Source organism: Hemiscyllium ocellatum, chromosome 9 (genome assembly GCF_020745735.1).
Source record: "Hemiscyllium ocellatum isolate sHemOce1 chromosome 9, sHemOce1.pat.X.cur, whole genome shotgun sequence".
Taxonomy (NCBI): Eukaryota; Metazoa; Chordata; class Chondrichthyes; order Orectolobiformes; family Hemiscylliidae; genus Hemiscyllium; species Hemiscyllium ocellatum.
The window spans coordinates 72,885,848-72,913,777 of NC_083409.1; the positions used below are offsets into that span (position 1 = coordinate 72,885,848).

General features: G+C 39.0%; 1 protein-coding gene across 3 annotated transcripts in view; it reads left to right on the forward strand.

The window, feature by feature from the left end:
• The window catches only part of osbpl9 (oxysterol binding protein-like 9), a 227,033-nt gene that overhangs the window by 152,322 nt on the left and 46,781 nt on the right, over positions 1 to 27,930 (forward strand). For 2 of the 3 annotated variants that reach the window (XM_060830452.1, XM_060830454.1), the window contains 6 exons: positions 1,613 to 1,642; positions 1,775 to 1,825; positions 7,322 to 7,360; positions 9,457 to 9,550; positions 15,354 to 15,458; positions 20,913 to 21,072. In XM_060830452.1, the coding sequence (XP_060686435.1) occupies positions 1,613 to 1,642; positions 1,775 to 1,825; positions 7,322 to 7,360; positions 9,457 to 9,550; positions 15,354 to 15,458; positions 20,913 to 21,072 (479 nt within the window). The remainder of the gene's footprint in view (positions 1 to 1,612; positions 1,643 to 1,774; positions 1,826 to 7,321; positions 7,361 to 9,456; positions 9,551 to 15,353; positions 15,459 to 20,912; positions 21,073 to 27,930) is intronic. The other variant, XM_060830453.1, reaches the window with a different exon arrangement.

The window sequence follows — 27,930 nt, forward strand, 5'->3', positions numbered from 1 at the left end:
AGATAGTGTGGATCATCTGATAATCCTAATGATTAAATATCCTAATGATTAGAAGTGAGTGGTTTAGATAATTTTTTTCACTCCTTTATCCAAGGAAGATTAAGGCAATCGTAGTTTCCATATAAATTTCTGAGACCAGCTAACTCAGCACAGCTGAGCAACCCTAATGACTGACTTTTACTCCTAATTCATGTGTTCTTATGTTACTTGTATATTAAATAAGATTTTTATACATAAATTCTTACTATCATTTCATTCTATTTGTGATATTTTTCAGAAATAACTTGAGGGAAGATTGTATGATCCTGTGCTCAAATATCTCTAAGTATCTGAGTACCAGTATCCGTGAAGAGTTCAGCCTTTTCTGGGAGGTGATCTCATATTACTAAGCTGTGGCATAGAGTGAGCTGAGAATCATTGGTGTTGGTGGGCATCCATGACTGATGATCACTTTGCCCCATAGCTTGAGATGATCTTGTTAAAGATCCCCTTGCTGTCCAGGTGCAGAGCCTATCCCTTAGTCATGGCTGCTTGAAGCATTGGAGTCAGTGACAGTGGAGCTGAGGAGCCCACAAAATCAGAAAATCAGTTTCTTCTTTGCAAGGCATATGTATCTCTCTCTATCCTGAAAAGGGCAAATTTGTGGTGGAGAATCCAAGCACCTGTTTCTCTCGTTCAACTGAACATTGGTACTCATGGACAAAGTAGTGGTGTGTAATGAATGGTAAGCTATTCTGGATCAGGGTCTGCTGTGCTCAGTCAGAGTGGCTGATTTCTACATGCATGCATACTCCTCCAAGACATAACCATATTCACGGCCTGGATGGACTTCTCCATCATCTGCAGTTAGCTCTCTGGAAATTATATTTGATGTCTCTTCATCTCTTGCAGCTGTTGCAACTATCATGTCATCAGCCTGGGGTTCTGAATGAGCCTCGCCTGTGATAATGACTGCATTTGTCACTGTCAAACTTGCTGCTAGCTGCTTAGGTGGATCTGTGCTGTGCTTATTAGCTTGTGACCCTGAATCTCGTTGAGAACAACAATTTCCAATGTGAGATTTTATACATTAGTGGATTATGCTGGGCAATGATGCAATACTGAACTCTCTCGGGCCCCTCCTTCTCAGGTGGCTGATTTGCTTAGGATCTCCCAACTCCATGTCCTTTGACTTAACTTTCACCTGCAAGAGAAAACCGAAACATTAAAGAATCAGGGCATCCCATTTGCTCATCTCAACTTCATTCAAACTTCACCAATGTGCTCCTCAATGTTGAAATTCATTCAACACCTTTTGTTGGTTCAGAGTCATACTGACTCCAAAAGGGTCCAAGTTCACTTTATAGTCTATGATCAACAGACTTGCCCAATGGCTACAATGCTCATATAGTTGCTCATGAAAAATAATAGTTTATTTTTAAGTTAGTAGAACTTGGCTAAATAACACTGAAGTATTCTATTTAACAACTTATTGCTTATTCTGGAAATCTACTATTTAAATTAATTGTTTATTGGCTATTTTTAGACATCTTTACTGTAAATGATACCTGACAATAATAAAAGAATGTTAAACATGTTGCTTCTTATTTATCATTTTCTCTCTTCATTGTAGAAAGTTGAAAACCTCAAAGAAGTAACAAATGTAAGTGCATTAGTGTGTTTTATTAATACTTCCAGTAATTAAAGCTAATTTAGTATAGAAAATATGTGGTATTAAATTGTGAATGAAATATCTGTGAACATTGCAGCTTCTGCATTATTTTTGTTTTTTCAGAGCATGGTTGAATCAATAAAGCACTGTATAGTGTTACTGCAGATTGCCAAGGTAAGGTAGCAGCTAAGCACATCATTAACTGTGTACTGTATTTTGACATCTAGCCATGTATGCTAAGGATATTTATTTGAAATGTCTTTAATAATTTATTAAAGTAGTATTGTAAAATTATTTAGCATAACAGCTCTGTGAAGATAACTTCGAAGTAAGAACTTGGGGATATTTGTTGCTTGGTACTAAATTAATTCTGATTCTTTACTGGTTTCAAAAATTGCTTTTACAAATTCAGTTTAAATATTATAGAATTTGTGTATTTTGTTCATCAAAACAGCAGTCAAGTTTCTAAATGGATTTAGATCATCTAATATTTTAATACTAACGTTTCTTCTCAGTCTTTTTCATTGATTTCTTAAAATATGCAAATTTCATATGATATATACTAATAACAATAAAATATATATTTAAAACAAATAACCGGAGATGCTGGAGATATAAAACAAAAATCAACATTGCTGCAGAAACTCAGGAGGTTTTACAGCGTCTGTGGAGAGAAATGTTTCAAGCCTAGTGACCCTTCTTCAGAACTTATTGCATAGCTGAATTCAAGATGTGATAAATTACAAAGCCCATTAAATAATCTTAGTGCAATTCTGTTTTGCCCACAAATTTTTTTTCTTCAAATAAAGATCAAGTGGATTGCAGTAAATCTGATGTGACTATGAATTGACATACTGGCTGTGTTTAGGATCATACGTTTATACATTTTATTCTACATTATAACAGTGACTTGACTCCAGAAATACTTAATTGGCTGTAAATGCTTTTGGATGCCCGACAGATGTTCTTGACTCCATATAAGTACTTTTCTTCCTTTTTTCGTTCCATTTTGGGTTCCAGATAATGGTCCATGTATTATGTTTTCTATTCTTGCGCAGATTAATTTTATGTCAATATCAAGGTTACATGCACCACTAATAGAAACAAAAAAAATCTATTTTTTAAGAAGTTGCCATAGATATAGAGGCAGTGAAAGGAAAAGTAATACCCTCCACCATTACTCAGTAATATGCTGGTTCATAAAATACCAGATTTCCTGAACTCTGTTAATTTAGCATGGTAGCATTTGAACTCAGCCTCCACATTTCGTTCAGTATTGTAATGACTACATAATTTTAATGAAAGAGGCATTTGTTAGTTTTTTGATTTTTGAATTTTTATAGAATAGTATCTTAAAATCCCCACAATGTGAAGCAGGCCATTTGGCCTATTGAATCCACACTGACCCACCCCAGACATATACCCCTACCTTGTCATTTATGGCTAATGGACATCATGGGAAATTTATCATAGCCACTCCACTTAACCTGCACATATTTGGACTGTGGGAGAAAACTCCAGTGCCCAGAGGAAACCCATGCAGACACTGGGAGAATGTGTCTCTGTATAATTTGACAGAAGTTGTTTTAGTGGCAGTGGCTCAAGATAAATCCAGGCTTAATTGTTGAAATTTTCCAGGCTCAAAATAATAAGAGCTAAGGCAGCTTGCCTTCTGAACTGGTAGAAAATGTGACAAGGCAACTTTTTTCAGCTATTTGAGTGGTTTATTTACTTAAAACTGCTTTGTATATTGAGTAACAATTTCTTCATATCAACAATCAACCAGGTAGAGGTAAAGTGTCTCTCAGAATTTGAAGAAAAGTTGGCTGTTGGGAACTGGGATTGGGACAGTGAGCCAGTATCTCTGAAAATTAAGTGAATGTTGAAGATAGAAAGTGAAAATTGGGAAACTAAGAGAATGGAATCCCAGGAAGAAGAATCACTGCTGCAGTAGTTTTTGGAGAATTAGTTACATTTAACCCACCTAAACATTTTTTGTAGGTTAGTAATCTATGAATTGTAAAAGAAAGCAATTCATAATTTTAAGAATAAGCTGTTGCTCGAAATATATAGAAAATTCAAATGGCGAGAGGTAGTCTTTGGAAGTATGTGTGACTTAAAATGTCCCATGAGATATTACTACAAATATTCTTAAGATTATTTTGGATGTCTGGACAAGGAATCTAAAACTTTTAACAAACCTTGCCCATGTGTACTAAAATAACAGTTGTCTTTGAAATCAACCGTCCTTCAATGATGCTACAAAACCCATGCATTTGAATTAGTATTAATGGACCCCAAAAATGTCTTACTGACACCTAATATCAACATCTTTCAACTTAACTCTTGCTCACTCGTTCCTCACTACCCTGCCTTTCACTGCAACTTTGTAGCCTTCCTGCAAGCCTGCTGCCTTTCCTACTTGCACTATCTCCCTCTTGCGTCCCTCCCAATTGCTGCTCATTGTCTTGCTCCTGGCTCACTGCATGAACTACTGCTGGGAGAGAGGTGGTGAAAAGGAGGCTGCAAGAGGGATGGTGAGTGAGGAGATCATGAAAGGAAGCAGCAAATTGGGTGCCGATCTGACAAGTACTGATATGGATTTGGGCTCAGAAGCTGATACGTGATCTTAGGCATTAATTCCATCTTATTAAGTTGGCTCTCATTTGTTAATTTCCTGTTGTCTACTATTTCTTTGATTCTGGGCTTGGTTAACAGTAACGATCACTTCACCATGAAGATGTGTGCAGCTATAATAATTAGGTGCAAAGCACTTGATGGACTGTTGCATGGCCAACAGGTTCAGGTTTGGAGACGACATTGATCCCAAATGAAAAACTTCAATTTTAGTGCACTGCATGTTTGATTATTTTAGGCTATTTTGTAGATGTATTGCGCAACTGAAGGCAAGCTGCCCTCTGAGATAAGAAATATGTTTCTGGCAGTGACCATGAGCTGTTGATATGTGGAATTCTGTGCTATTAATTCAGTCTACTGCTTTTCATAGTTTAATTCACATATGTGATCTTTCATTTTCTTATACTTACCTCCCACTTCGTATTGTAAATGTTGTTTAATTTAAAATTGTTGGATCATTCTTTTAATGAATTATTTGGGAACTGAATTCTCATGGTTTCCAATGGAATCACCAAAGAAAAATAATTGTAAATTTAAAAGAAACTTAAATTTCATTCTTTAACATTATTTAGTCAGACTTTGTTTATTTGTGTAATGAGGCTTTTGGATTTGGAAAGCTTTTTTTTATTGCGTCACCCTTTTTTCATCCTTTGGCCTCTTAAGCTTTATTAGTAATTTTTTGCAAACGTTTATTTCTTTGTCTTCATTCATTACAGATTGACTTTGACTTTGAAGTGTTATATTCTAATGACTAACCATTTTCTTCTGTTACCCCCTGCAATTTATTGCTTTTACTCGCTTTGTACTTGTGCTGTATTGCTGAATACTTTTTACATTCTTTTCAATACATACATGAATGTACAGATCCAATTCAAAATTCTTTTTTATTCTGTATTCATTTCAATGTAGGGTATCCTCCCTTAACTTTAGGGAGACTATGTTAAAAATTGGAGCCAGGTTCCATTCTCTAAGTTGAAATACACCTGCATTTTAAATGGTTAACTTCGTACATTGGTAAATGAAATAACTGTTAAGAGTAAATAGAACAAAAATATAACTTCTCCTTTTGAGTACCTCCTGAAATGGATCCTCAGTCATTTTAATCTGGGGTATCACTGTAGGCATTGAGGAGAACTTTACTCACAGGGTTCCAGACCATTTGCTGAGACCATTGCTTAGTCCTGGGCACATCATGGCTGCTGCCTGGTGGTGTCTTTTGCATGATGACCCCCTATCTTGTTTGCCAGAGCTGCCTCTGAGGTGGGCTCAGGCCATTACTTTGTGGAGCTTCTGAGTTGGCTGCAGGGTTTTGACCTTTCTCCCCCTCCTCCTGATTGGCAGGGTGTCAGATGTGGCTGGACATGTGGCATTACCTTCTATTTGGGCAGCAGTAGAGCACATAATAAGGTTGCAAGTCTAAAAGCTCGGACCAGCCTCAGGTTTGAGAACAGGAAAAGTCATTCCAAAATAATACCAGTCAGGACAAGTAATGTATTGCATTAAAAATGTATTTATGAATCTCGTCATGTTTAATAAGATTTCTAGTCCTAATAATTTTGTTACACTACAAGGGTCAACAGTAAACATGGATTCCATGCAAATTAGGCTGCATTTCTGTGTGAGAATCAAATACTGCAGCAACTTCTTTTATCAACACTGCAGGCTTGTGTTCAACCACTCCAGTTGGTAGGGTAGATATTCAAACTTTAAACTCCGCTTTCCTTTGCTTGGCATTTACCTATAGTGCCTCTGTTTATCCCCTAAAACCAGAGGTAGCAGGTTCTTCTTTGTAAATCAGTTGCTACCAAAACAAAATTAGATCATTAAAACTCAATGCTCATTGAGGGATAAAACAAAAGTCAGGGAAATGGTGTGAAAACACTGAGAAATTGCAATTTTAATTCAGTTGGTTATGCTTTTTGAAACCGCATTTGCCACAGCTGATTGCCTAGATGTGACGTCTCACATGCCAGAATGTTCACTGTGTGGGCAACGATGTGCAGAATGTTATACTTCACAGTTGAACATGAAAAGAACTGTCCCATCTCCTTTTGTAGTGTTCATATCCTTGTTTCCCAAAACATCTTGCAGCATAATGTAGACAGTTTAGCAACAGTGAAAGAGAATTCATGCTCCAGCCACACAACTAATATTGATGGGATTGGTAGTTAGAAATAAAAGTTTAGTTTCTTCTTTCTACTTTGAATACTGTTACACAACTGTTATTAGTTGATGGACTAAATTCTACATTCAGCCTATGCTTTACCTCAGCACATGATCAATGTAGTAAGGTGATGGATCATTTAGATCTTTCCTCCTTCCTTCCTCTGGGGAACTCATCAGTATTTCTTGGTAGATGCAAGTGGGTACTGCAGATGCTGGAGATTAGAGTCAAGATTAGAGTGGTGCTGGAAACGCACAGCAGATCAGGCAGCATCCCAAGAACAGGAAAATCAAAGTTTCAGGCAAAAGCCCTTTTCCTGACGAAGGGCTTTTGCCCGAATCGTAGATTTTCCTGCTCCTGGGATGCTGCCTGACCTGCTGTACTTTTCCAGCACTACTCTAACCCAGCATTTCTTGGTATTCTACCATGATTACATGGCTGAGGACATGATCTTGCTGTTTGGTGGATCAGTCCAGATCCATTATACCTTTGTGCTATTGAGCTCCAAATTTCAGTTGTAAGGGCAATGTGGTTTCATTGGTTTGTTTGGTAAAATAAAATGTGGACAAAAATGTACCCTCCTTGAAACCCATATTTTGGCATGACATAGAATATGACTTATGACGCAAACAAAAATAGTTAAATCGTAATTTAATCATTTTTCCATGTTGTCAAATACTGATCAGACTCAAACAAAAATCTTTGCCCAGTTGAATTAAAGATAGTCATTGAAATGGTGATGATTTTGAATTTTGGATATTTTTAGTACTAAGTACAGTATTAATTACCAAAACGTTAAATGGGATATTTCAGACTTTGACCTGTTGTTTAATGGTATCTTGAAAAATCTCTTCTTTCCAAAATTTAAGGACCAAAGTAATGAGGAGAAGCACGCAAATGGACTTATAGTAAGTTTGTAAACTAGTATGATATGTTGTTGCTCTCTTCCTTTTTCTATTGTACTTGGCATTTACAAAATCAATTGACCCAAAATGCAGTTGAGGGGGAAATCCTGTGTTTTCAGTAGTGCATATTTAACTACTGATTTACTGTGATTTACATTTTCTCTCTATCGATGGCTTCATTGCCTTTATATTTTCTCCAGCCTGGCATCTATGGTGAATGTTAAATGTAAGACCATTACAAATCACAGGCATATTAATATTCTTTGTTGTGTAATTGACCACACAAAGACCACCCTTTACAGAAGATTGAAATGATGCCTTAAACTAAAATTGTTGAATGTTTCTACTTTCCATTATATCCCAAATTTTTGGATTATAGTAATAACACAAGCTTTATTTTGAGATTTACTGTTGAATTTCAATATGACCTTAACCAGTTGCTGGACTGCAATTTACAGAAAAGCAGGAACTTGTGATTTGTAGGTAGATGCTGGGTTATAGAACTTTAAACTCTGAAATGGGTCTGATCTTTATGAAAATCAATCATGCAGATGGAATTTTTAGTTCTCTATTCAGCTCCTGGAATTTCTTCAGTGCTTGATATTTGCTTGGCATCCCTTCTCCTGATTGTAGGACTAGATGCTATTCAGCTTTTTTACTCTTCTCAAAAAAAAATCTGTCTGCTGGTATATTTTTGAATACCATGTTATTTGAAAACTGTAATACATTTACATTTCAATAATACTCTTATGTGCTGTATGATAAGCCTTGATGACTGATATTCTATCATTTTAGTTCATTGTGTATCGGCTTTCATTTAATATCAGTATGAAATGCTAATTGAAATATGTACTTTTTAAATACAATGAATACATGCTTTTTTTGTATAGTATGCCCTTAAACTTTAAATTGACTGTAAAAGAAGTTGATTTAAAATGAACAGGAAATTATACTACCCAAGAAAAGCTGTGGTATTTGTGTTCTTCTAATATCCATTACATGGTAATACCCATTTATTTTTGCCATCCATTTTTTAATGTTGAATAGATTTTTGGCAATAAATTGTTTTGATACATGTTAAACATTTTTTTACACTATGCTGTAATCATGAGTAGTAGACTGCACTAATAGCACCACTCAAAATTAATATACCCAAATTTAGATATCATATTACAACTATATATAATTTTGAGATTGCTGTTTGGCTGTTGACTCATTAACATTGTAATTGAGTTCCAAACATACACTGTGTTGTATCTAGCACGGTGGTTCAGTGGTTAACACTGCCTCACAGTGCAGGGGCACAAGTTCAATTCCAGCCTCTGGCGACTGTGTGGAGTTTGCACATTCTTCCCGTGTCTGCGTGGGTTTTCTCCGGATCCTCCGGTTTCCTCCCACAATCCAAAGATGGGTGAATTGGCCATCCTAAATTGTCCATAGTTGTTCAGTGATATGTAGTTTGAGTGAATTAGTCAGGTGTAAATGTAGACTAATAAAGGAGGGGAATGGGGTCTGGGTGCATTAACACTTCAGAGAGTCAGTGTGGACCTGTTGGGCTGAAGGGCCTGTTTCCACACTGAAGGGAGTCTATGAAAATGTTCAGGCTTTTTTTTTAATCCTTTTTATATAAATTTGAGTTTGTTGATGTTTTCGTACATTTAGAATTAAATGTTGTTTAATGAAAATCTGCAAAAAAACTTGTATAATTTTGAGAAATTATACGTGTTTATTGAGTATGTCATGTATCAATCTTTAATATTTGAAATCAGATTGATAGTAAATAACATTCTTCAAATACTGAGTGCTCTAAACCAGCGGATATGTATTTGCATGATATTCAAAATGATAACAGCTGATGTTTATTAACATTGAATTCCATTGATTGCTGTTGTGAAAATAGTAGCCACATTGGAATACAGTTGCTTAAGGTTATCTTTCTTCTTCTGTTCATTAGTTTTTAAGTTTTTTTTTCCTCAGCTTTCTTTACCTCAGGTCTAAGCCGACTTCCATCTGGATCTGTTTCTGTGTTTTGCATTCTTTCATTATTCCTGTAATGATAGCACGGAGCTGTTTTAAAATCACACTTTTTCTAACCTTAGAGTACTATCAACCCGGTCGATGGGGTTTTTCAGTCTAATCCTCTGGAGCCAACAGTAATTAGCACTATGCCTACCCAAACTGTTTTACCACCAGGTATGTGATTATCTCCGCTAGTATATTAAAGTGTATTGGCAGCAGTATTTTTGTCATATGAAAAAGAGATCTAGGTGGCCCTATGATTACCATTGCAGTCTTTGGGATTTTAATGGCAAAAGTTGTTCTGTAGTTAAGCATTAATCTTAAAATTATGCAAACTTTATCCAACATTTGCTGTTGAGTCTGTCCGTCCTGTTTTGAAGCAAGCCAGCAGGTACATGTTACTTATTTGGTTGGTGAGGGAGGCGAAGATAGTGGAATCATGTATTATGTAATAAGGTTTGCACTATTTGTTCATATTATACAAATTTTATAAAAAAAAGAGGAAACAAATTTTAAAATATTTATACTTGCAATGATTTGCTTTGTATATACTTGTGGAATGTGGTCATTACTAGCTAGGCCAGTATTTAGTAGCCGCCCCTAGTTGCCCTTGAGAAGGTGATGATGAGTTGCTGCCTTGAGCTGCTGCAGTCCACATACGGTAGTTTGATCCACAATGCCCTTGCAGAAAGAATTCCAATATTTTGACCCACCGAGGTGAAGGATCGGCGATATGTTTCAAAGTCAGAATCGAGAGTGGGCGTGGAGGGGAACTTGCAGGTTGTGGTGCTTCCATATATTTGCTGACTTGTCCTTTTTAAATGGAAGTGATCATGGGTTTGGAAGGTGCTGTCTAAGGATCTTTGAATTTCTGCAGTGCATCTTAGTACACACTGCAACTATTGGGCGTCACTGGTGGAGAGAGTGGATGTTTGTGGATGTAGTGCCTATCAAAGGCTGCTTTGTCCTAGATGGTGTCAAGCTTCTTGTGTTGTTGGCGTTGCACCCATCCAGACAAGTAAGGAATATTCCATCACACTCTTGACTTGTGCCTTGTAGCTAGTGGACAAGCTTTGGGGAGACAGGATAGAATCATAGAGATGTACAGCATGGAAACAGACCCTTTGCTTCAACTTGTCCATGCCGACCAGATATCCCAACATAATCTAGTCCCACCTGCCAGCACCTGGCCCATATCCTTCCAAACCCTTCCTATTCATATACCCATCCAAATGCCTTTTAAATGTTGCAATTGTACCAGCCTCCACCTCATCTTCTGGCAGCTCATTCCATACAAGTACCACCTTCTGCATGAAAAAGTTGCCCCATATGTGAGTTACTTGCTGCAATCTTCCTAATCTCTGACCTGTTGTGGTAGCCACTGTGTTTATGTGACAAGTGCATTGAGTTGTTGGTCAATGGTAACCCTAAGGATGTTGATTCAGTGATGGTAACACCATTGAATGTCAAGGGCAATGATTAGATTATCTTTTATTGGAGGTGGGCATTTGTGTGATGTAAATATTGCTTTCCAACCCAAGCCTGGATATTGTCCAGATCTTTTTGCGTTTGAACTTGGATTACTTCAATATCTGTGGTGTTCAGCACCATTTGTGATATTAGTGCAATCATTAGTGAAGATCCTGACTTTTGACCTTCTGATAGAGGGAAGGTCATCGATGAAGCAGTTGAAGATGGTGGGACCTAGGTGACCACCCTGAAGATCTTCTGCAGAGATGTCCTAGAGCTGAGATGACTAACTTCCAACTATGACCGTCTTCTATGCGTCAGGTGTGATTCCAACCTGTGTAAAGTTTGCACCCTCATTTCCACTGATTCTAATTTTGCGAGGGCTCCTTAAATACTCATTCGAATGTGGCCTTGATGCCAAGGGCTGTCACTCTCGCCACACTTCTGGAATTCAGCTCTTTTGTTCATGTTTTAACCACAGCTGTAATGAGGTCACTGAGCAGGTGCTGCTTGATAGCACTATTGGATAACACTTACCATTACTTTACTGATGAAAGTAGAGTCACTAATTGGCTGGGTTAGATTTGTCCTGACCTGTACAGGACATAGCAGGGCGACCTTCCACGTTGTTGGGTTGATGCCAGTGTTGTAACTGTACTGAAAGAGCTTGGCTAGGGGAACAGCAAGTTCTGGAGTGCAAGTCTTCAGTACTCTTGTCAGAATGTTGTCAGGGTCCGTAGCCTTTGTCCAGCACTGTATCTTGTTATTATATCAAGCGAATCGAATTGGCTGAAGACCGACATCTAAGAGGCTGGTGGAGGCCGAGATGGATCATCCATTTGGCACTTCTGACTGAAAGTCACTGTGAATGCTTCAGCCTTATCTTTTTCATTTATGGGCTCCTCCATCATTGAGGATGGAGATATTTGTGAAGATGCCTTCTCCTGTGAGTTATTTAATTGTCCAGCACGATTCAAGACTGGGTGTGTCAGGACCGCTGAGCTTAGATCCATTGATTAGCTCAGCCTATCATTTGCTGCTTATGCTGTTTGGCAGAAAGAAGTCCTGTTTAGTAGCTTCACCAGGTTGATACCTCATTTATAGGTATGGCCAATGCCACTCTTGGCGTGACGTCTTGTACTCCTTTTGATTCAGGGTTGATCTCCTGACTTGATGGTAATGAATGAGTTGGGGATATGCTGGCCCATGAGATTCCAGATTGTGCTGGAATACAATTCTGCTGTTGTTGATCGCCCACAGTGCCTCATGGATGCCCAGTCTTGAGGTTTTTGATCTGTTCAAATTTTATACAATTTAGCATGGTGATAGTGTCACATAACACGATGGAGAGAATTTTGAATGTGAAGGCAGAACTTCGTCTCCACAATAATTATGCAGAGGTTACTCTTACCGATATTGTCACGGACAGATGCATCTGTAGCTGAGAGATTGATAAGGATGATGTCAAGTGTGTTTTTCCCTTGTGTTGATTCCCTCAACACCTGTCCCAGATGCAGTCTAGAGGACCCAACCAGTTCCATCAGTCATGCTGCTATACTGTTACTTTTGGTGGTGGACAGTGAAATCCCTTACCCAGAGTATATTTTGTTTTTGTCACCCTTAGTGCTTGCTCCCAAATGTTGCTTAACACTGAGGATGTCAGATTCCTATTTATTGACTTGAGCTTTACCTTTAATGCAATAAATTCCAAAAAAAGTTTGTTCCCAAACTCTGAGACCTAGAACTTTGCTTCATTCTCTGCATGGATCCTCGGCTTCCTGACCTACAGACTGTAAAGATAGGCGACAACACCTCCTCCACAGTAATCCTCAACACTGGTACCCTGCAAGGATGTGTACTCAACACCTTACTATGCTCTTCATAGACTCTCAACTGTGGCCAAATTCAGCTCCAACTCCATTTACACATTTGCTGATGATGTCAGCATAGTGTGTTGGATGTCAAACAATCATGAGACTGAGTGCAGGAAAGGAATAGACATCATAGTGGCATGGTGGGAAAGACAACAATCTCTCTCTCAATATCAACAAAATAATGGAGCTGGTCACTGGGGTGGAGGACATGTCCTTGTCTGTATCAGTGGTGCTGAGGTGGAGGTGATTGAGAGCTTCAATATTGCCAATGATCCATCCTTGTCCACCTACATCGACGCTACAGTCAAGAAAGCACCAATGCCTCTACTTTCTCAGAGGACTAAAGAAGGAAAAAGTACAATTCAGGTCTCCCTCCTATCGAAAGGGTATTGTGAAACTTGAAAGGGTTCAGAAAAGATTTAAAAGGATGTTGCCAGAGTTGGAGGATTTGAGCTATGGGGAGAGGTTGAATAGGCTGGGACTGTTTTCCTGGAGCGTCAGAGGCCGAGGGGTGACCTTATAGAGGTTTATAAAATTATGAGGGGCATGGATAGGATAAATAGACAAAATCTCTTTCCTGGGGTGGGGAGTTCAGAACTAGAGGACATAGGGTTTAGGGTGAGAGGGCAAGATATAAAAGGGACCGAAGGGGCAACTTTTTCATGCAGAGGGTGGTAAGTGTATGGAATGAGCTGTGAGAGCAAGTGGTGGAGGCTGGTACAATTAGAACATTTAAAAGACATTTGGGTGGGTATATGAATAGGAAGGGTTGGATGGATGTGTGTGCTGGGTGCTGGCAAATGGGACTAGATTAGGTTGGGATATCTGGTCGGCATGGACAAGTTGGACAGAAGGGTCTGTTTCTGTGCTGTAAGCTTTGTGACTGTGACAGGCTGTTTCTGCTGTTGTCTTTTCTAGTGCTGAGATTGATGCTGGGTGATCCATCTGGTTTCATTTCTTTTTTAAGTCTTCGTAGCAATTAGTACAATTTGAGTGGCTTGCTAGGCCATTTCAGAGGGAGGATGAGAGTCAATCACATTGCTGTGCTATGTGAAGTCACATGTAGGCTAAATAATGTGAGGATAGCAGATTTCCTTCCCTGAAGGACATTCCTGAGCAAGGTGGGGTTTTTTTTGACAATGTTTCCTGGTTATCAGTAGATACTTAATTCCAGATTGTTTAATTAAATTTACATGCCATCATTTGCCATGGTGGGATTTGAACCTGAGTACTCAGAACATTACCTGAGTTCCTGGATTAGTAGTGCAGTGATAATGCCAGTAGGTCATCGCCAATACCAGTAGGTCATCGCCTATGCCATGAAAAAGAAATTTGTATTTGCTGACAGTGATTGATGATAGTAATTAAAATTTTAGTACTAAGTGGCACATTTTTAATCACTCTTTGAAGATGTTATTACCATTTTGAAAAATTATTAAATTTATCCTGGATTCTGAGTCACACTTGAGCATCCTTCAATACTTCACTCTGGTCATGTCCTTGTGACAAATTTTGGCAATTGCAGATCAGGTTAATTATTATCTTCTATCCTGAAAGTTTAAAGCCACCTTTCACATGAACTGTACTAAATGTCTGAAGATGATATTTTATATTGTTATTAATTAGATGGGGGAGGATTGAGGATGAGGGAAATCTAGGTTTGCAGATTGGTGCATTGCTGGGCATCTGTTTTGAAAATCATACCCAGACTAGGTCAGGAAGGGATAGAATATACAAGAATTAAAAAGGTGGCAAATAGGGACAAAAGATAAATTGGCAAATTTAATAGTCTTTACTTGAAAGTGTAAAGCATTCAGAATAAATTAAATTAATTAATGGCTCAAATTGAGGTTTATGGTTATAATCTTATAGCCATTACAGTGCCATGGGGATCAAAGCTGGAAACTGACGGTTAGTTCAAACATGGCCAAGGAAACCTCATCCTGATTATGTCGGTTTTTAAAACAGGTGACCATTTAATGGTGAAATTGTAAAAAATCTTACCGGAGGAGCAAATTTCTAAGTAAGAACGTTGCTCGCCAAACAACCTTGTTAATGAGAAAAAAAATCCTCAAAAACCCTTTTGGATGTTCAGATAAAAGATTTTCTAAGTGTATTGATGAGAATCTCTGCACACCCAATTCAACCTAATGACAAAAATGATAACTTCAAAAAATTCCAAAATTTCAAACAAGGAAGAAATCCTGAAAGAAAAATTTCTGAATTGTAATAATTAATTTTCAGTGGCAAAGATGTTATCTCTGAGTGATAAGCATTTATCATGTAATTAAAAGTAATTTGCTCAAACAATTTGTTAAACTTGCAACCCAAAGGTATTTGTATTTAGTGAACAAAGTATTGCCTGCATTGCTAATTCAATTGAATGAAGAAATTGATAGTTATTATTAGAAGAGATCCTGTTTTATTTTTAAGTTGGAATTTTGTGTTACATTTTAAAATAAACAGGATGTGTTGTAAATGTATTAATACAGTGTATACTATTTGAAAACTGGACTCATCACAAAAGTACATGCTGCACTTTCTTCTGAATCTATTCCAACCATTCTACAAGATATTTTTTATTGTTTAGGAGGACTTTGTAATGCAGTGTTTTGATAATTTTTTTTATACAGAGCCTGCTCAGTTATGCAAAGCAGAGCAGCGTCCATCAACATTGGCTGTGGGATCTGCTGTTACTGCGATGGGTAACCATCAGACACCAACCCCCAACAGTACAGGTTAAATGAATTTTCTTTTATTTTATAAATGTACGCTTAAATTAATATGCCATGATGTGTACATATAGAAGTTTAAGTGTGATCAGTTTGTTGAGAGCAATTAACAGAATTTAATGTGTCAGATGTAATTTTACTTGTGTGTCTTATGTATGACATTTTAAAAGGAGTTGCAGGTTATTCATGTGAGAAAATCTTAATACCCAAGCTTGGAGGAAATACTCAAAGTGATAGGATGAAAGTTTGTTGCACAATTAAAGAACCTCCCCTCTTGATCTGTACAGAACATTGACGAATCAAAGTTGCTCAGCCTTTATTGTGATTTTAGAAGTAGCCCTAAGGAATTGCATAATGACAAGTGTGAGAATGAGCCATTACAATGCTTTGTTTATTGAGACTCAAGTGACAAAACCAGGATTACATTAATGCATTTTCATACTTGGTATTACATAGCTAGAAAAATAAAATAATACAAATTCAGTGGTCTACATTTAACTGTTGTGTATTCATTTTATGCTTTAGAACATAGAACAGTACAGCACAGGAACAGACCCTCCAGCCCACCATGTCTGCACTGATCATGATGCAATTCTAAACTAATCCTGTCTACTTGCACGTGGTCCGTATCCTTCTATTCCCTTCCTGATGTGTCTATCATGCCTCTTAAATGCTTCTATTGTGTCTGCTTCTACCACCTTCCCGGGCAACATGTTCCAAGTACTTACTACCATCTGTGTAAGAATAATTTGCTTTGCACATCTTTGAACTTGCCCCTTCTCATCTTAAGTCTACGATTCCTAGTATTTGACAATTCCACCCTGGGCAAAAGACTCCCAACTATCTGTCCTATCCATGCCCTCCATAATTTTATATACTTCTATCAGGTCATCCTTCAACATGTGACACTGACGAAAACAATTCAAAGCTTGTTTAACTTCTCCTTTATAGCTATTTCATTCCAATTCAGGCATTATCCAATTAAAAAATCTCTTTTGCACCCATTCCAAAGCCTCTACATCCTTCTTATAGTGTAGCAACCAGAACTTCACACAATACTCCAAATGTGGCCTAATTAAAATTGTATGTAGTTGCAACATGACCTGCCAACTTTTGTACTCCATGCTCAACCAATGAAGGCAGCATGGCATTGCCGCCTTTACTGTCTTATATACTTATCTTGCCACTTTCAGGGAGCTACGGGCTTACAATCCTCTATGTCAATGCTCCTAAGGATCCTGCCATTTAGTCTACACTTGGCTCTTGTACTTGACCTCCCTAAATATATCTCCTCATACTTGTACAGATTGAACTCCATCTGCCATTTCTCCACGCAACTTTCCAACTGATTTTGTTGTATCCTTGGACAATATTCCTCGCTATCCACAGGTCCAACAATTTTGTGTCATTTGCCAACTTAATCATACCACCTGCAGTTTCATCTGAAACATATATACAAATTACAAACGATAGGGATCTCAGCATTGATCCTTTTGGAGCACCATTGGTCACAGATCTCCTGTTAGCAAAACACCCCTCCACAATTACCCTTTGTCTTCTACGACCAAGCTAAGTTTGTATCCAATTGACCAACTCACTGAATCTCATGTGACTTAATCTTCTGGATCATCCAACCGCGAGGAAGCTTATCACATGCTTTAGTAATGTCCATGTAGCTACATCCACTGCCCCACGCTCGATCTTATCTTCATCACTTCCTCAAAAGCTCAGTCAAATTTGTGAGACAAGACCTCCCCCATGCACAAGGGTGTGCTGACTATGCCGAGTAGGTCAGCGAGTTTTTCTCCAAATGTGAACAATTCTAGTCCCCGTGAACTTTCTTCAAAGATTTTCCTACCGCTGATGTAAAGGTCACCAGTCTATAATTTCCAGGATTATCTCTGTTGTCCTTGAAGAAAGGAACAACATTGGCTATTCTTCACTGTTCTGAGACCTGAGACCTTGTCTGTAGCTAAAGACTGTACAAACATGTGTCAAAGCTCCAGCAATTTCCTCTCTTACCATCTAAGATAGATCCCGTTAGTCCTGGGGACTTATCTACCTTACTGATTTTCATGATTCAGCATCACCTCTTAGTTAATATTGACAAGCATTAGAATATCAACATACCCCTTCCTTAAGGTGTAGGTTTGCTCGCTGAGCTGTAGGTTTGATATCCAGATGTTTCATTACCTGGCTAGGTAACATCATCAGTGGTGACCTCCAAGTGAAGCAAAGCTGTTGTCTCCTGCTTTCTATTTATATCTTTCTCCTGGATGGGGTTCCTGGGGTTTGTGGTGATGTCATTTCCTGTTTGTTTTCTGAGGGGTTGATAGATGGTATCTCGGTCTGTGTGTTTGTTTATGGTGCTGTGGTTGGAGTGCCAGGCCTCTAGGAATTCTCTGGCATGTCTTTGCTTAGCCTGTCCCAGGATAGATGTGTTGTCCCAGTCGAAATGGTAGTTTTTTTTCATCCATGTGTAGGGCTATAAGGGAGAGGGGGTTGTGTCTTTTTGTGGCTAGCTGGTGTTCATGTATCCTGGTGGCTAACTTTCTTCCTGTTTGTCCTACGTAGTGTTTGTGGCAATCCTTGCATGGAATTTTATAGATGAGGTTGGTTTTGTCCATGGGTTGTACTGGGTCTTTTAAGTTTGTTAGTTTTTGTTTGAGAGTGTTGGTGGGTTTGTGTGCTACTAGGATTCCGAAGGGTCTCAATTGTCTGGCTGTCATTTCTGAAACTTCTTTGATATATGATAAGGTGGTTAGGGTTTCTGGCTGTGTTTTGTCTGCTTGTCGTGGTTTGTTCTTGAGAAATCTGCGCAGTGCTTTTTGAGTATCCGTTCTTCTTGAATACGTCGTGTAGGTGGTTCTCCTCTGTTTTTCAAATTTTGTCTGTGCTGCAGTGTGTGGTGGCTCGTTGGAATAGTGTTCTGACAGAGCTTCGTTTGTGTGTGTTGGGATGGTTGCTGGTGTAGTTGAGTATTTGGTCAGTGTTTGTCGGTTTTCTGTATACACAGGTTTGTAGTTCTCCATTGTCCTTTCTTTCTACTGTGACATCTTCCTAATCTTACCACCGTCCAGTTCTTTTCCTTGGTGAGTAATTATGAGAAGTACTCATTAAAGACCTCACACACTTTCTCTAATTCCATTCTTTGTCCTTAAGTGGACTAACCCTTTCCATTGTTTTCTTCTTGCTCCAATAATATAAATGTCTTGAGATTCTCCTTTAATTCTACTTAACCAAGATAATTTCCTGGTCTCTCTCAGTCCTCTTTATTCGTTGTTTATATTTCTTCCTGTTTCCTTTATATTCCTCAAGGATCTTGTCTGATTTCAGTTTCATAAACCTGACAAATGCTTCTGTTTTCTTTTAACTAAACTTTAAATGTCTCTTGTCATCCCTGGGTTTCTGAATCTTGCTATCTTTATCTTTCAATCTCCAAGGAACATGCTGATCTGAATGCTGATCAACTGTCCTTTAAAAGACTCCCATACGTCAGCTGTGGATGTTCCCTCAAACAACTGCTCCCAATCTAATTTCTCCAGTTCTTGCCTAGTACTGTTGTAATTAGACTTTCCCCAATTTAGCACTTTCACTCGAAGGCCAGTCTTATCCGTAATGGATGAACCCTTTGAGATGTCCTTTCTTAGTGCAGCTGTAACGTTCTCCTTAACTGGCAATGCAACTCACCCAACTCTTTTACATCCCTCTCTATCCTGTTTGGAACATTGAAACCCTGGAACATTGAACTACCAGTTCTGCTCTTCTCTCAATCAATTTTCTGTAATGGCTACAGCATCATAGTTCCACTTAAACGCTTATAGTACAGCCTGTACTCCTGCTTTTGACACAAATAGAGTGAGAAGGCCTTATTGTCAGTTTGATAATCCCATGACTGAAGCACATCATATTTGTAAAGCTTACTTTAACTCTTGTTTTTAAGTAGCCATCTTTAACTTAGAGGTAGCAATTGAAATGTTACAATTTCTTTTCATATGTTGGCAGCCAATTCTACCAACCTTTTCCAATTATCTTGTTGTCTTGCCTGAAATGAAGGGGCTAAATGTTCATGAAAACAGTAAGTGCTGGCAAATCTGTGCTGCTCTGACATTATTTGTAGAGAAACAGATTTGACATTTGAAGTTCAACATGATCCTGTGCTGAAGCAGAGTGATATTGGACTCTGTTAACTGTTTCTCTTTCCACAGATTTTGCCAGACTTGCTAAGTTTCTCCAGTACTTTCTGCTTTTATTTCAGATTTCCAGCATCTGCAGTTATTTGCTTTTAGCTAAGTATTCATGTTTGTTTCATGAATCAAAAAAACAATGTTTGAAATGATAATCAACATCAAATTGTTTTCCTGAGCACTGATGCCAAGATGTTAGTCACATCATTACTTGGAAGTCAAACTTCGTAAAATGTGAAGTATTAAAAATGTAAATTGAGGAAAATCAGTCCTTTTTATTTGAAATTTATGCAATCAAGGAGCATACTTGATTTTATGAACTGTATTGTGAAATAGTTTAATTATTAGTTCTTCTCCATTAGAAGAATGGTTATCTGTTTGCATTCCAGATTGCCCGTTTTTTTTAAAGAGGCTGTTATTTAATTACAGTTAGTCAATGGACACTGTTAAGCTGGAAGTGCATATTTTGTGGTGCAGTGGTAGTGGCCCCACCTCCAGTTCGACTTAACTTCCACCTGCTTCAGAGGCCTGAACAGTTTTATTGGAATAATTTGTTATACAGCATTTCTAAATGATTGATTACTTGCTTACCATTATGGTTAGAAAAAGAATATTTGGCTAGGTTCCTTGTTCCTGATTCTATTACACCATCATGTGGTCATTGGCTAAGATTGGGATGGAGCTCTTCTGCGTTATTGCTTGGATAAATAGTCTTGTGTCCTGAATGAAAGACTGATATTCTGTTATTTGCAGGAAGATCATATCATAAGATCTTATTCCATTCAGTGGTAAACCTCATTTAAAGGTTAGCACTAGAGTACAATTGGAGATGTTGTGTCAGAACAGCATTTTTGTGCTGCCTCTGTTTACCCACCAGTGTGCAAATTAACAATAAGTAGATGTACGAAGCCACAGAGTGAGCATTCACAATGTTACATTTGATAAATTGATGAGTATTTCAGCTGAGTTCACCTTGACAGTGAATCAAAATTGCTTACTAGCTAAAACTGGTGTTGTTACAAAGTATTAGAGGAAGTAAAATGTATGTTGCAAAGCAGCTAGATTATTTGATAATTTATTTAACAATATATATCTTTTGGTTAAAAAGTCTGTGTGTGACAGTATATTCATTATCTTAAGACAATACAAAATAAAGTTACTTTCAAAAGCGATACTGTCTTCCGTGGAGGTCTGTTTCGCTATCTTCTTTGTACTACAAAAAAATTCATCAATAGAAATACCTAAGGTGTGATTTTGTGTTTCTGTGAATTAGGAAGTGGACAGTCAGCACCAAGCAGCAGCCTCACTTCACCCAGCCATGTAAATCTGTCTCCTAATACAGTCCCAGATTTTTCGTATTCCAGCAGTGAGGATGAATTCTATGATGCTGATGAGTTCTACCAGAGTAATTCTTCTCCAAAGCATTGCATAGAGTGAGTACTTTATTATAATTATGTGACTATTACTTATTTATATATTGACTTCACCTATAGTAATGGAAATGTAATTTTCTTTAGTGTGTTGCTTACGTTGCAAGGTATAAAATATATTAAGAAATCGACTGCAAAGTTATTCTCAAGCCTATTGCTTTCCTTGCAGAAAATTTGACTGAGTTTTACTACCTTACTAAAATAAGGTATGCTATTTTGAGATTTGGTAATGCCCATTGTTGACACAAAGAGAAGAAGAATTCAGATGCTGCATTTTTCTTGGTCAATATGATTTTGCAGTATGTGATGCCAAAACAAATTTTGAGCCTCATTATTGGCATTTCTCAGTTTGTTTAATTCTTTAGAAGCCTGCTGCTGGAAATGTTTCTATCCTGACAGTGAGTGGGTCCTCAAGTTGTGTTTTAAGAGGCAATATGACAAGGGGGCAAAAGACCAGCTACAATAAAATCAGTGATTATCTTGTATTTGGGTTAATTAATTTTCTCTTGATCAATGCCTTTCCATTTCATGCCATTATCCTGTACTACCAGCCTGTCTTGAAAGTAGCAATGTTCTGAACTTACCTTCCTTACATTTGACATGACTATGGTACAATAATTGGCCATAATGCATCCTTCAAAAAAAAGGAAAAGTTGCAACTGACAGTTTTACATTTTCTGAGCATTTACTCTACTATTCCAACCATCTCGGCTATTCAAAGCTTTGAGTGCAAGATGGTTTCGTTTTAATGTGTGAATTTTAATTTTCCTGTATCCTTCAATATTTTCAAAGCTACTGAGTCAGTCTAAGATTGATACCTTAAGATCCCACGTTGCTCTCTTGCTGTACAAACATCCAAAATAGCAGCCAGAAGTAGACCATTCCAAACGTTGATTTTGTCCTACTATTTCGTAACACCATAAGTGACCTATTGTGCTTTGAACTCCACATTTCCATTTACCCCAATAACCCTTGACTTTTCTGTTTAAAAAGAATCTATCCACGCCTGTTTTAAAAATATTCACTGACCCTGTCTCCAGTAGCCCCTCGGGTAGAAAGTTCCAAAGTTGCACAACAGTAAGAGCAAAAACTTCTCCTCATCTCTGACCTGAAAGTGCAAACACAAATTTTAAAATAGTGCTCCTTTTTCTGGACTCATTCGCAGGAAGAAACATCCTTCCAATATCCACCTTGTTAAGACTTTTCAGGATCTTAAACACTCAAGCAAATCGCCCTAACTTTTCTAAACCCCAGAGGAAATGAGCCCAACTCATTTCCAGGTATCAATCCAGTAAACTTTTCCTGAACTGCTTCCAATATATTTTATATCCTTCCTGAAATAAGGAGACCAAAACCAAATGTGTGTCTTGTATATCTGAAACATAATATCCTTCCTTTCATATTCATTTCCTCTGGAGGGAATTAAACTTCTTGATTATGTGCTATAACTGCATAGTAATCTGTGACTCATAGAAGACAACACTTGCATCCCTGTGCACCTCAGAATTCTGCAGCCACTCTCTGTTTAACTAATATTCTTCTATTCTGATCTACTTTAACATTTTCCCACATTATCAATATAATGTATCAGTATATTGATGGCATTTTGTCAAGTGAACATCTAGCTTATTTTTCTTTAAAATCTAAAGAGCAAGCAGGAAACTTGACCCTTTCTTGGTTCCAGCTCTAGCTATTAACTTTTCCTGTGATCTGAGTGAATGATTTCTTCTTAGATATTAAGAAATACTTAAAAATAGTATCACTAGTACCTTTGTCAGCATGAACCTTAAATGAGTTTCAATGACTTATGACCTCCAATTTGGCTTATTGATTAAGGTTTTCTATGACCTCACTTTTTGAATTGTTTTCCTGCATTCTTGTCACAGTTTATTTCCTGAGCTTCCTTCAGTATCTTATAAGATATGTGAATCATGTGATTCCGTATTAAATGTTGCAGTTCTCCAGAATAACAATTTTCAGAATTAATAGGGAAAGAGCCCTATTAGAAACCCTGCTGAGTAACCATTCAGAATTAATCAGGAAACTTGCAGTAAAAGACCGTTTTGCAACTTGTAATCATAATATGATTGAATTTCATGTTGTGCTTAAATTTTAAATGTAACCCAAAGCAAACCTCAATGGGAGAAGACATTATTCAACAATCGTAAACTGACCAGTAAACAGTGAATAGTAAACTTAGGGTTAAACAGTAGCAAATATTCAAGAAATATCTGGTGCAATACATAACTAGTGCATACCATGCAATGACAAAGGTTCAGTGATTGTAGTTAAGTACCTATGGTCAACAGATGAGGTAAGAGATAATATCAAAGACTAAGCTTACACAAATGCAAGGAGAAATGAGGACTGCAGATGCTGGAGATCAGAGTTGAGAGGGTGGTGCTGAAAAAGCACAGCAGGTCAGGCAGCATCCGAGGAGCAGGAGAATCGATGTTTTGTGCATAAGCCCTTCATCAGGAATGAGGTTTGTGGGTCAGAGCTGAGAGATAAATAGGAGGGGGTGGGGTTTGGGGGAAAGTAGCTCTGAAAGCGATAGGTGTATGAAGGTGATGGAAAAGGTGATAGGTCGGAGGGGGGAGTGACGAACAGGTCCAGAGGGTGGTGCTGAGTTGGAGGTTGTGGGGGAGGGGAAATTAGCAACATTTATCCTGTGTGGTTGCAGGATTCAAGGCGGAATGTGGTCTGCCGCCAGTGAAATCATCAGCCGAGAATCTAACCGAAACATTGCATTCGTCGCTCGTGACACCACTTCCATCCCTGTTAACACAGCCATAAGCACCACTTCAGCCCCCTACATGAGCATCACTTCTGTTGGTGACATCGCCACTGACCCTATAACCACGCCTACTCAAGCAACTGTCAAGCACTCAATCAACTCCAACGTCATTGTCCATGAACCCCGCACTGCCCAATTCTACCTCTTTCTCAAGATTCACAAACCTGACTGCCCCAATCGACCCATTGTCTCAGCCTGCGACTGTCCCACCGAACTCATCTCCTCCTACCTTGACATTGTCCTGTCCCCCTTAGTCTAGGAACTCCCCACCTACGATTGTGACGCCACCTATGCCCTTCACCTCCTTCAAGATTTTCATTTCCCCGGCCCCAATGCCTCATCTTCACCATGGACATCCAGGTCCGTACGCATTAATCCACTATGACGAAGGTCTCCAAGCCCTCTGTTTCTTCCTGTCGTGCTGTTCCAACCAGTACCCTTCCACTGACAACCTCATCCGCCTGTCTGACCTGGTCCTCACTGTCAACAACTTCTCCTTCCAATCCTCCCACTTCCTCCATACCAAAGGGGTTGCCATGGGCACCCACATGAGACCCAACTATGCCTGTCTATTTGTTGGATATGTGGAACACTCCATCTTCCGCAGTTATACTGGCACCACCACCCACCTGTTCCACCTCTACATCCATGACTCTTATCGGCACCGCCTTGTGCTCCCACGAGGAGGTTGAAAAGTTTATCAACTTTAACAACACCTTCCACCCCGACCTCAAATTCACCTAGACCATCTCTGACACCTCCTTTCCCTTCCTGGACCTCTCCATCACCATCTCTGGCGATCGACTAACCACAAACATTTACTACAAGCCCACTGACTCCCACAGGTACCTAGACTACACCACCTCCCACCCTACCTCCTGTAAAAATGCCATTCCTTATTCCCAATTCCGCCACCTCTTCCACATTTGTTCCCAGGATGACCAATTCCACCTCAAAGTTCCAGATGGCCACCTTCTTCCATGATCGCAACTTCCTTCCCAAGTGGTTGACGATGCCCTCCAGCACATCTCCTCTACTTCATGCACCATCAACCTTGAACCCTACCCCTCCCAACAGAATGAGGACATAATCCCCACCCCCCCTCACCTTCCACCCCACAGATCTCCGCCACATACAATGCATCATCCTCCGCCACTTCTGCCACCTCCAAACGGACCCCAAAGATATATTTCCCTCCCCACCCCTATCAGTGTTCTGAAAAGACCATTCCCTCTGTGACTCCCTTGCCAGGTCCGCACCTTTCCCTGTCACCACAGGAAATGCAAAACCTGCACCCACTCCCCTAATTTCTGTCCAAGGTCCCAAGGGATCCTTCCACATCCTGGTGTGGTCCCGTCTACATCGGGGAGACAGAATGCCTTCTTGCGGCGTTTCAGAGGACGTGTCTGGGACACCCGTGCCCACCAACTCCACCGGCCCATGGTTGAACACTTCAACTCCCCCTTCTACTCTGTCAAGGACATGCAGATCCTGGGCCTACTCCACTGCCAAACGGTTACCACCCGACACCTGGAGAAGGAATGCCTCATTTTCCACCTTGGGACTCTGCAACCACTTGGGATAAATGTGGATTTCAACAGCTTCCTCACTTCCCCTCCCCCCCATATTATCCCAGTGCCAAGCCTCCAACTTGGCACTGCCCTCCTGACCTGTCCATCACTCCCCCCTCTGACCTATCGCCTTTTCCATCACCTTCATCCAGCTATTGCTTTCTGAGCTACTTTCCCCTAGATCCCACCCTCTCCCATTTATCTCTCAGCTCTGTCCCACAAGCCTCATTCCTGATGAAGGGCTTATGCCCAAAACGTCGATTCTCCTGCTCCTGGGATGCTGCCTGACCTGCTGTGCTTACACAAATGCAAGGGAGCAGTGTAAATCCAATGAGCTGGAAGAGCTGAAGAAAGCAATGATGGTGCAAAAAAGAAGCATAAAGAAAATGTGCAAGGAAGAACAAAGCTGAAGCAGAAGGTTTTATAACTTCATAAAGACAAATAAGAAAGGTGAACATCGCCCAATAAAAAATGAATGTTGGTGAATCTTTAATGAACAAGAAGGAAATGGCAGAATTACTGAATGACACAGTTATACTTCCATATTTGTTTTCATGGCAAAGGAAGATCTCAATATGTTGGTCGTAATTTTGCAAAGTTTTCTGGCTTATAGGATAGTGATTTTGGATTAGAAAGTTTAAAATTTCCAAGGCAGGACCAAAAATACAGATAACTGTCAATTCTGTTGCATAGGGATCTATAATAAAGCTGTAGCTATATTCCATCCTATATATTTAACATTAATGCCCAATCAATCTTGCATACAAGGTGACGGAAATGTACACCAATTCTGCTTATGACACCAAGTTAAGAGGCGAAGCAAAATGTGTCAATATTGGGCGGCACGGTGGCTCAGTGGTTAGCATTGCTGCCTCTCAGCACCACGGACCTAGGTACAATTCCATCCTCAGTCGACTGTTTGGAGTTTGCACGTTCTCCCCCTGTCTGTGTGGGTTTCCTCCGGGTGCTCCGGTTTTCTCCCACAGTCCAAAGATGTGCAGGCCAGGTGAATTGGCCGTGCTAAATTGCCTATTGTGTTAGGTGCATTACTAAGAGAGGGGGTGGGTTGCTCTTCAGAGGGTCGATGTAGACTGGTTGGGCCAAAGGGCCTGTTTCCACACTTTAGGGAATCTAAGTGGGAAGTTATACAAAGCGACACAGTAGTGGGCAGATCTTTGATATTTTGAGTTCAAATACAGAAGTGTGAAGCAATCCTGTTTGGGTAAATCTGAAAAAATTAACCAGAGATGAGTTATTTAAAAAAGGGATTGGGATGAATTAGCTGTCTAAAAGATAACACACTGATGCAAAAAATGTCATGGGTTTTTATGTGAAGAGGAATGTAATACAAGCATGAGGAAATGATGCTTCAGTTGGACACAGCCTTCGACAGACTCCATCTGACATACTGGGCACCAAACTTCAGAAATGATATTTGGCCTTGAAAGAGTGAACATGCTATTTCACCAGAATAATGCTGTTGATAAATAGTCAAAGTATGAGGCTGTATGAAAAAAATGGTTCGTAGTCTTCTGAGTTTCTCATGTCATGGAGTAATCTAATCAAGTTATTTAAAATTATGAAGGGATGAGTGAAGTAGTAATAGGGAAACAGAGTCCTCTTTTGGGGAAATTCAGAAGAAGGGGCATTATCCCCATGGATGACTTTTTAACCATTACTTATGAGATGAAGGTATCGAGATAAATGGAGTTTGTATTGCAGTGATGTTACCTGGAAGAACAAGGTTTGAGGGGTTGAATGTCCTCCTCTTGTTTGTATGTCGTTATGCCATATTGACTTGGGTTTGTTTAGTGGCTTGTGCTGATCTTTGCTTTGGTAGCAGTTGGGACATATTATGGCTTACCTTATCTTCCACTGGTATAAGATCAACTAAGATCAATGCCAGATGACCCCCTCAAGTTTCATGTAATCATACCCAGGCAGTATTGCACATCTTCGGGAGGCAAAAGGAAATATGAGAGATGTAAAGAAGTGGTAATTTTAGGAGGTTCTTATTGGACCTGTAAATTATCAAATCTACCATGTAGATTCTGTGAAGTAATGTCTTTCTTACAATGTTTCTACAAGTAAGAAAAGAGAGCACTTGCACAGACAATGCATGAAATTAAATGTAAGCCTGTCTTGAATGCAGTATATTGGTGTTTGACAGCAAACTGGAATCTAGAAAATATTGACGTTGTTGATGCATAGAAATGTAATTTGAGATTTTACCATTGAGAGAAGGCAGCCATTTTGAGTTAAGTAGTGAAGTGTTTGCTATGTGAATCTCCAAATAAAGGTCAGGCCCACTTTACCAGGAAAATTGATTTGGTTTCCAATTTAGAGATCTAAACCTCTTTCCAAAATCGGACTCAATCCCGAAACATCAATGCTCCTGCTCCTTGGATGTTGAATGACCTGTGCTTTTCTAGCACCACCCTCTTGACTCTGATCTCCAGCATCTGCTGTCCTCACTTTCCCTTAGGATTCAAT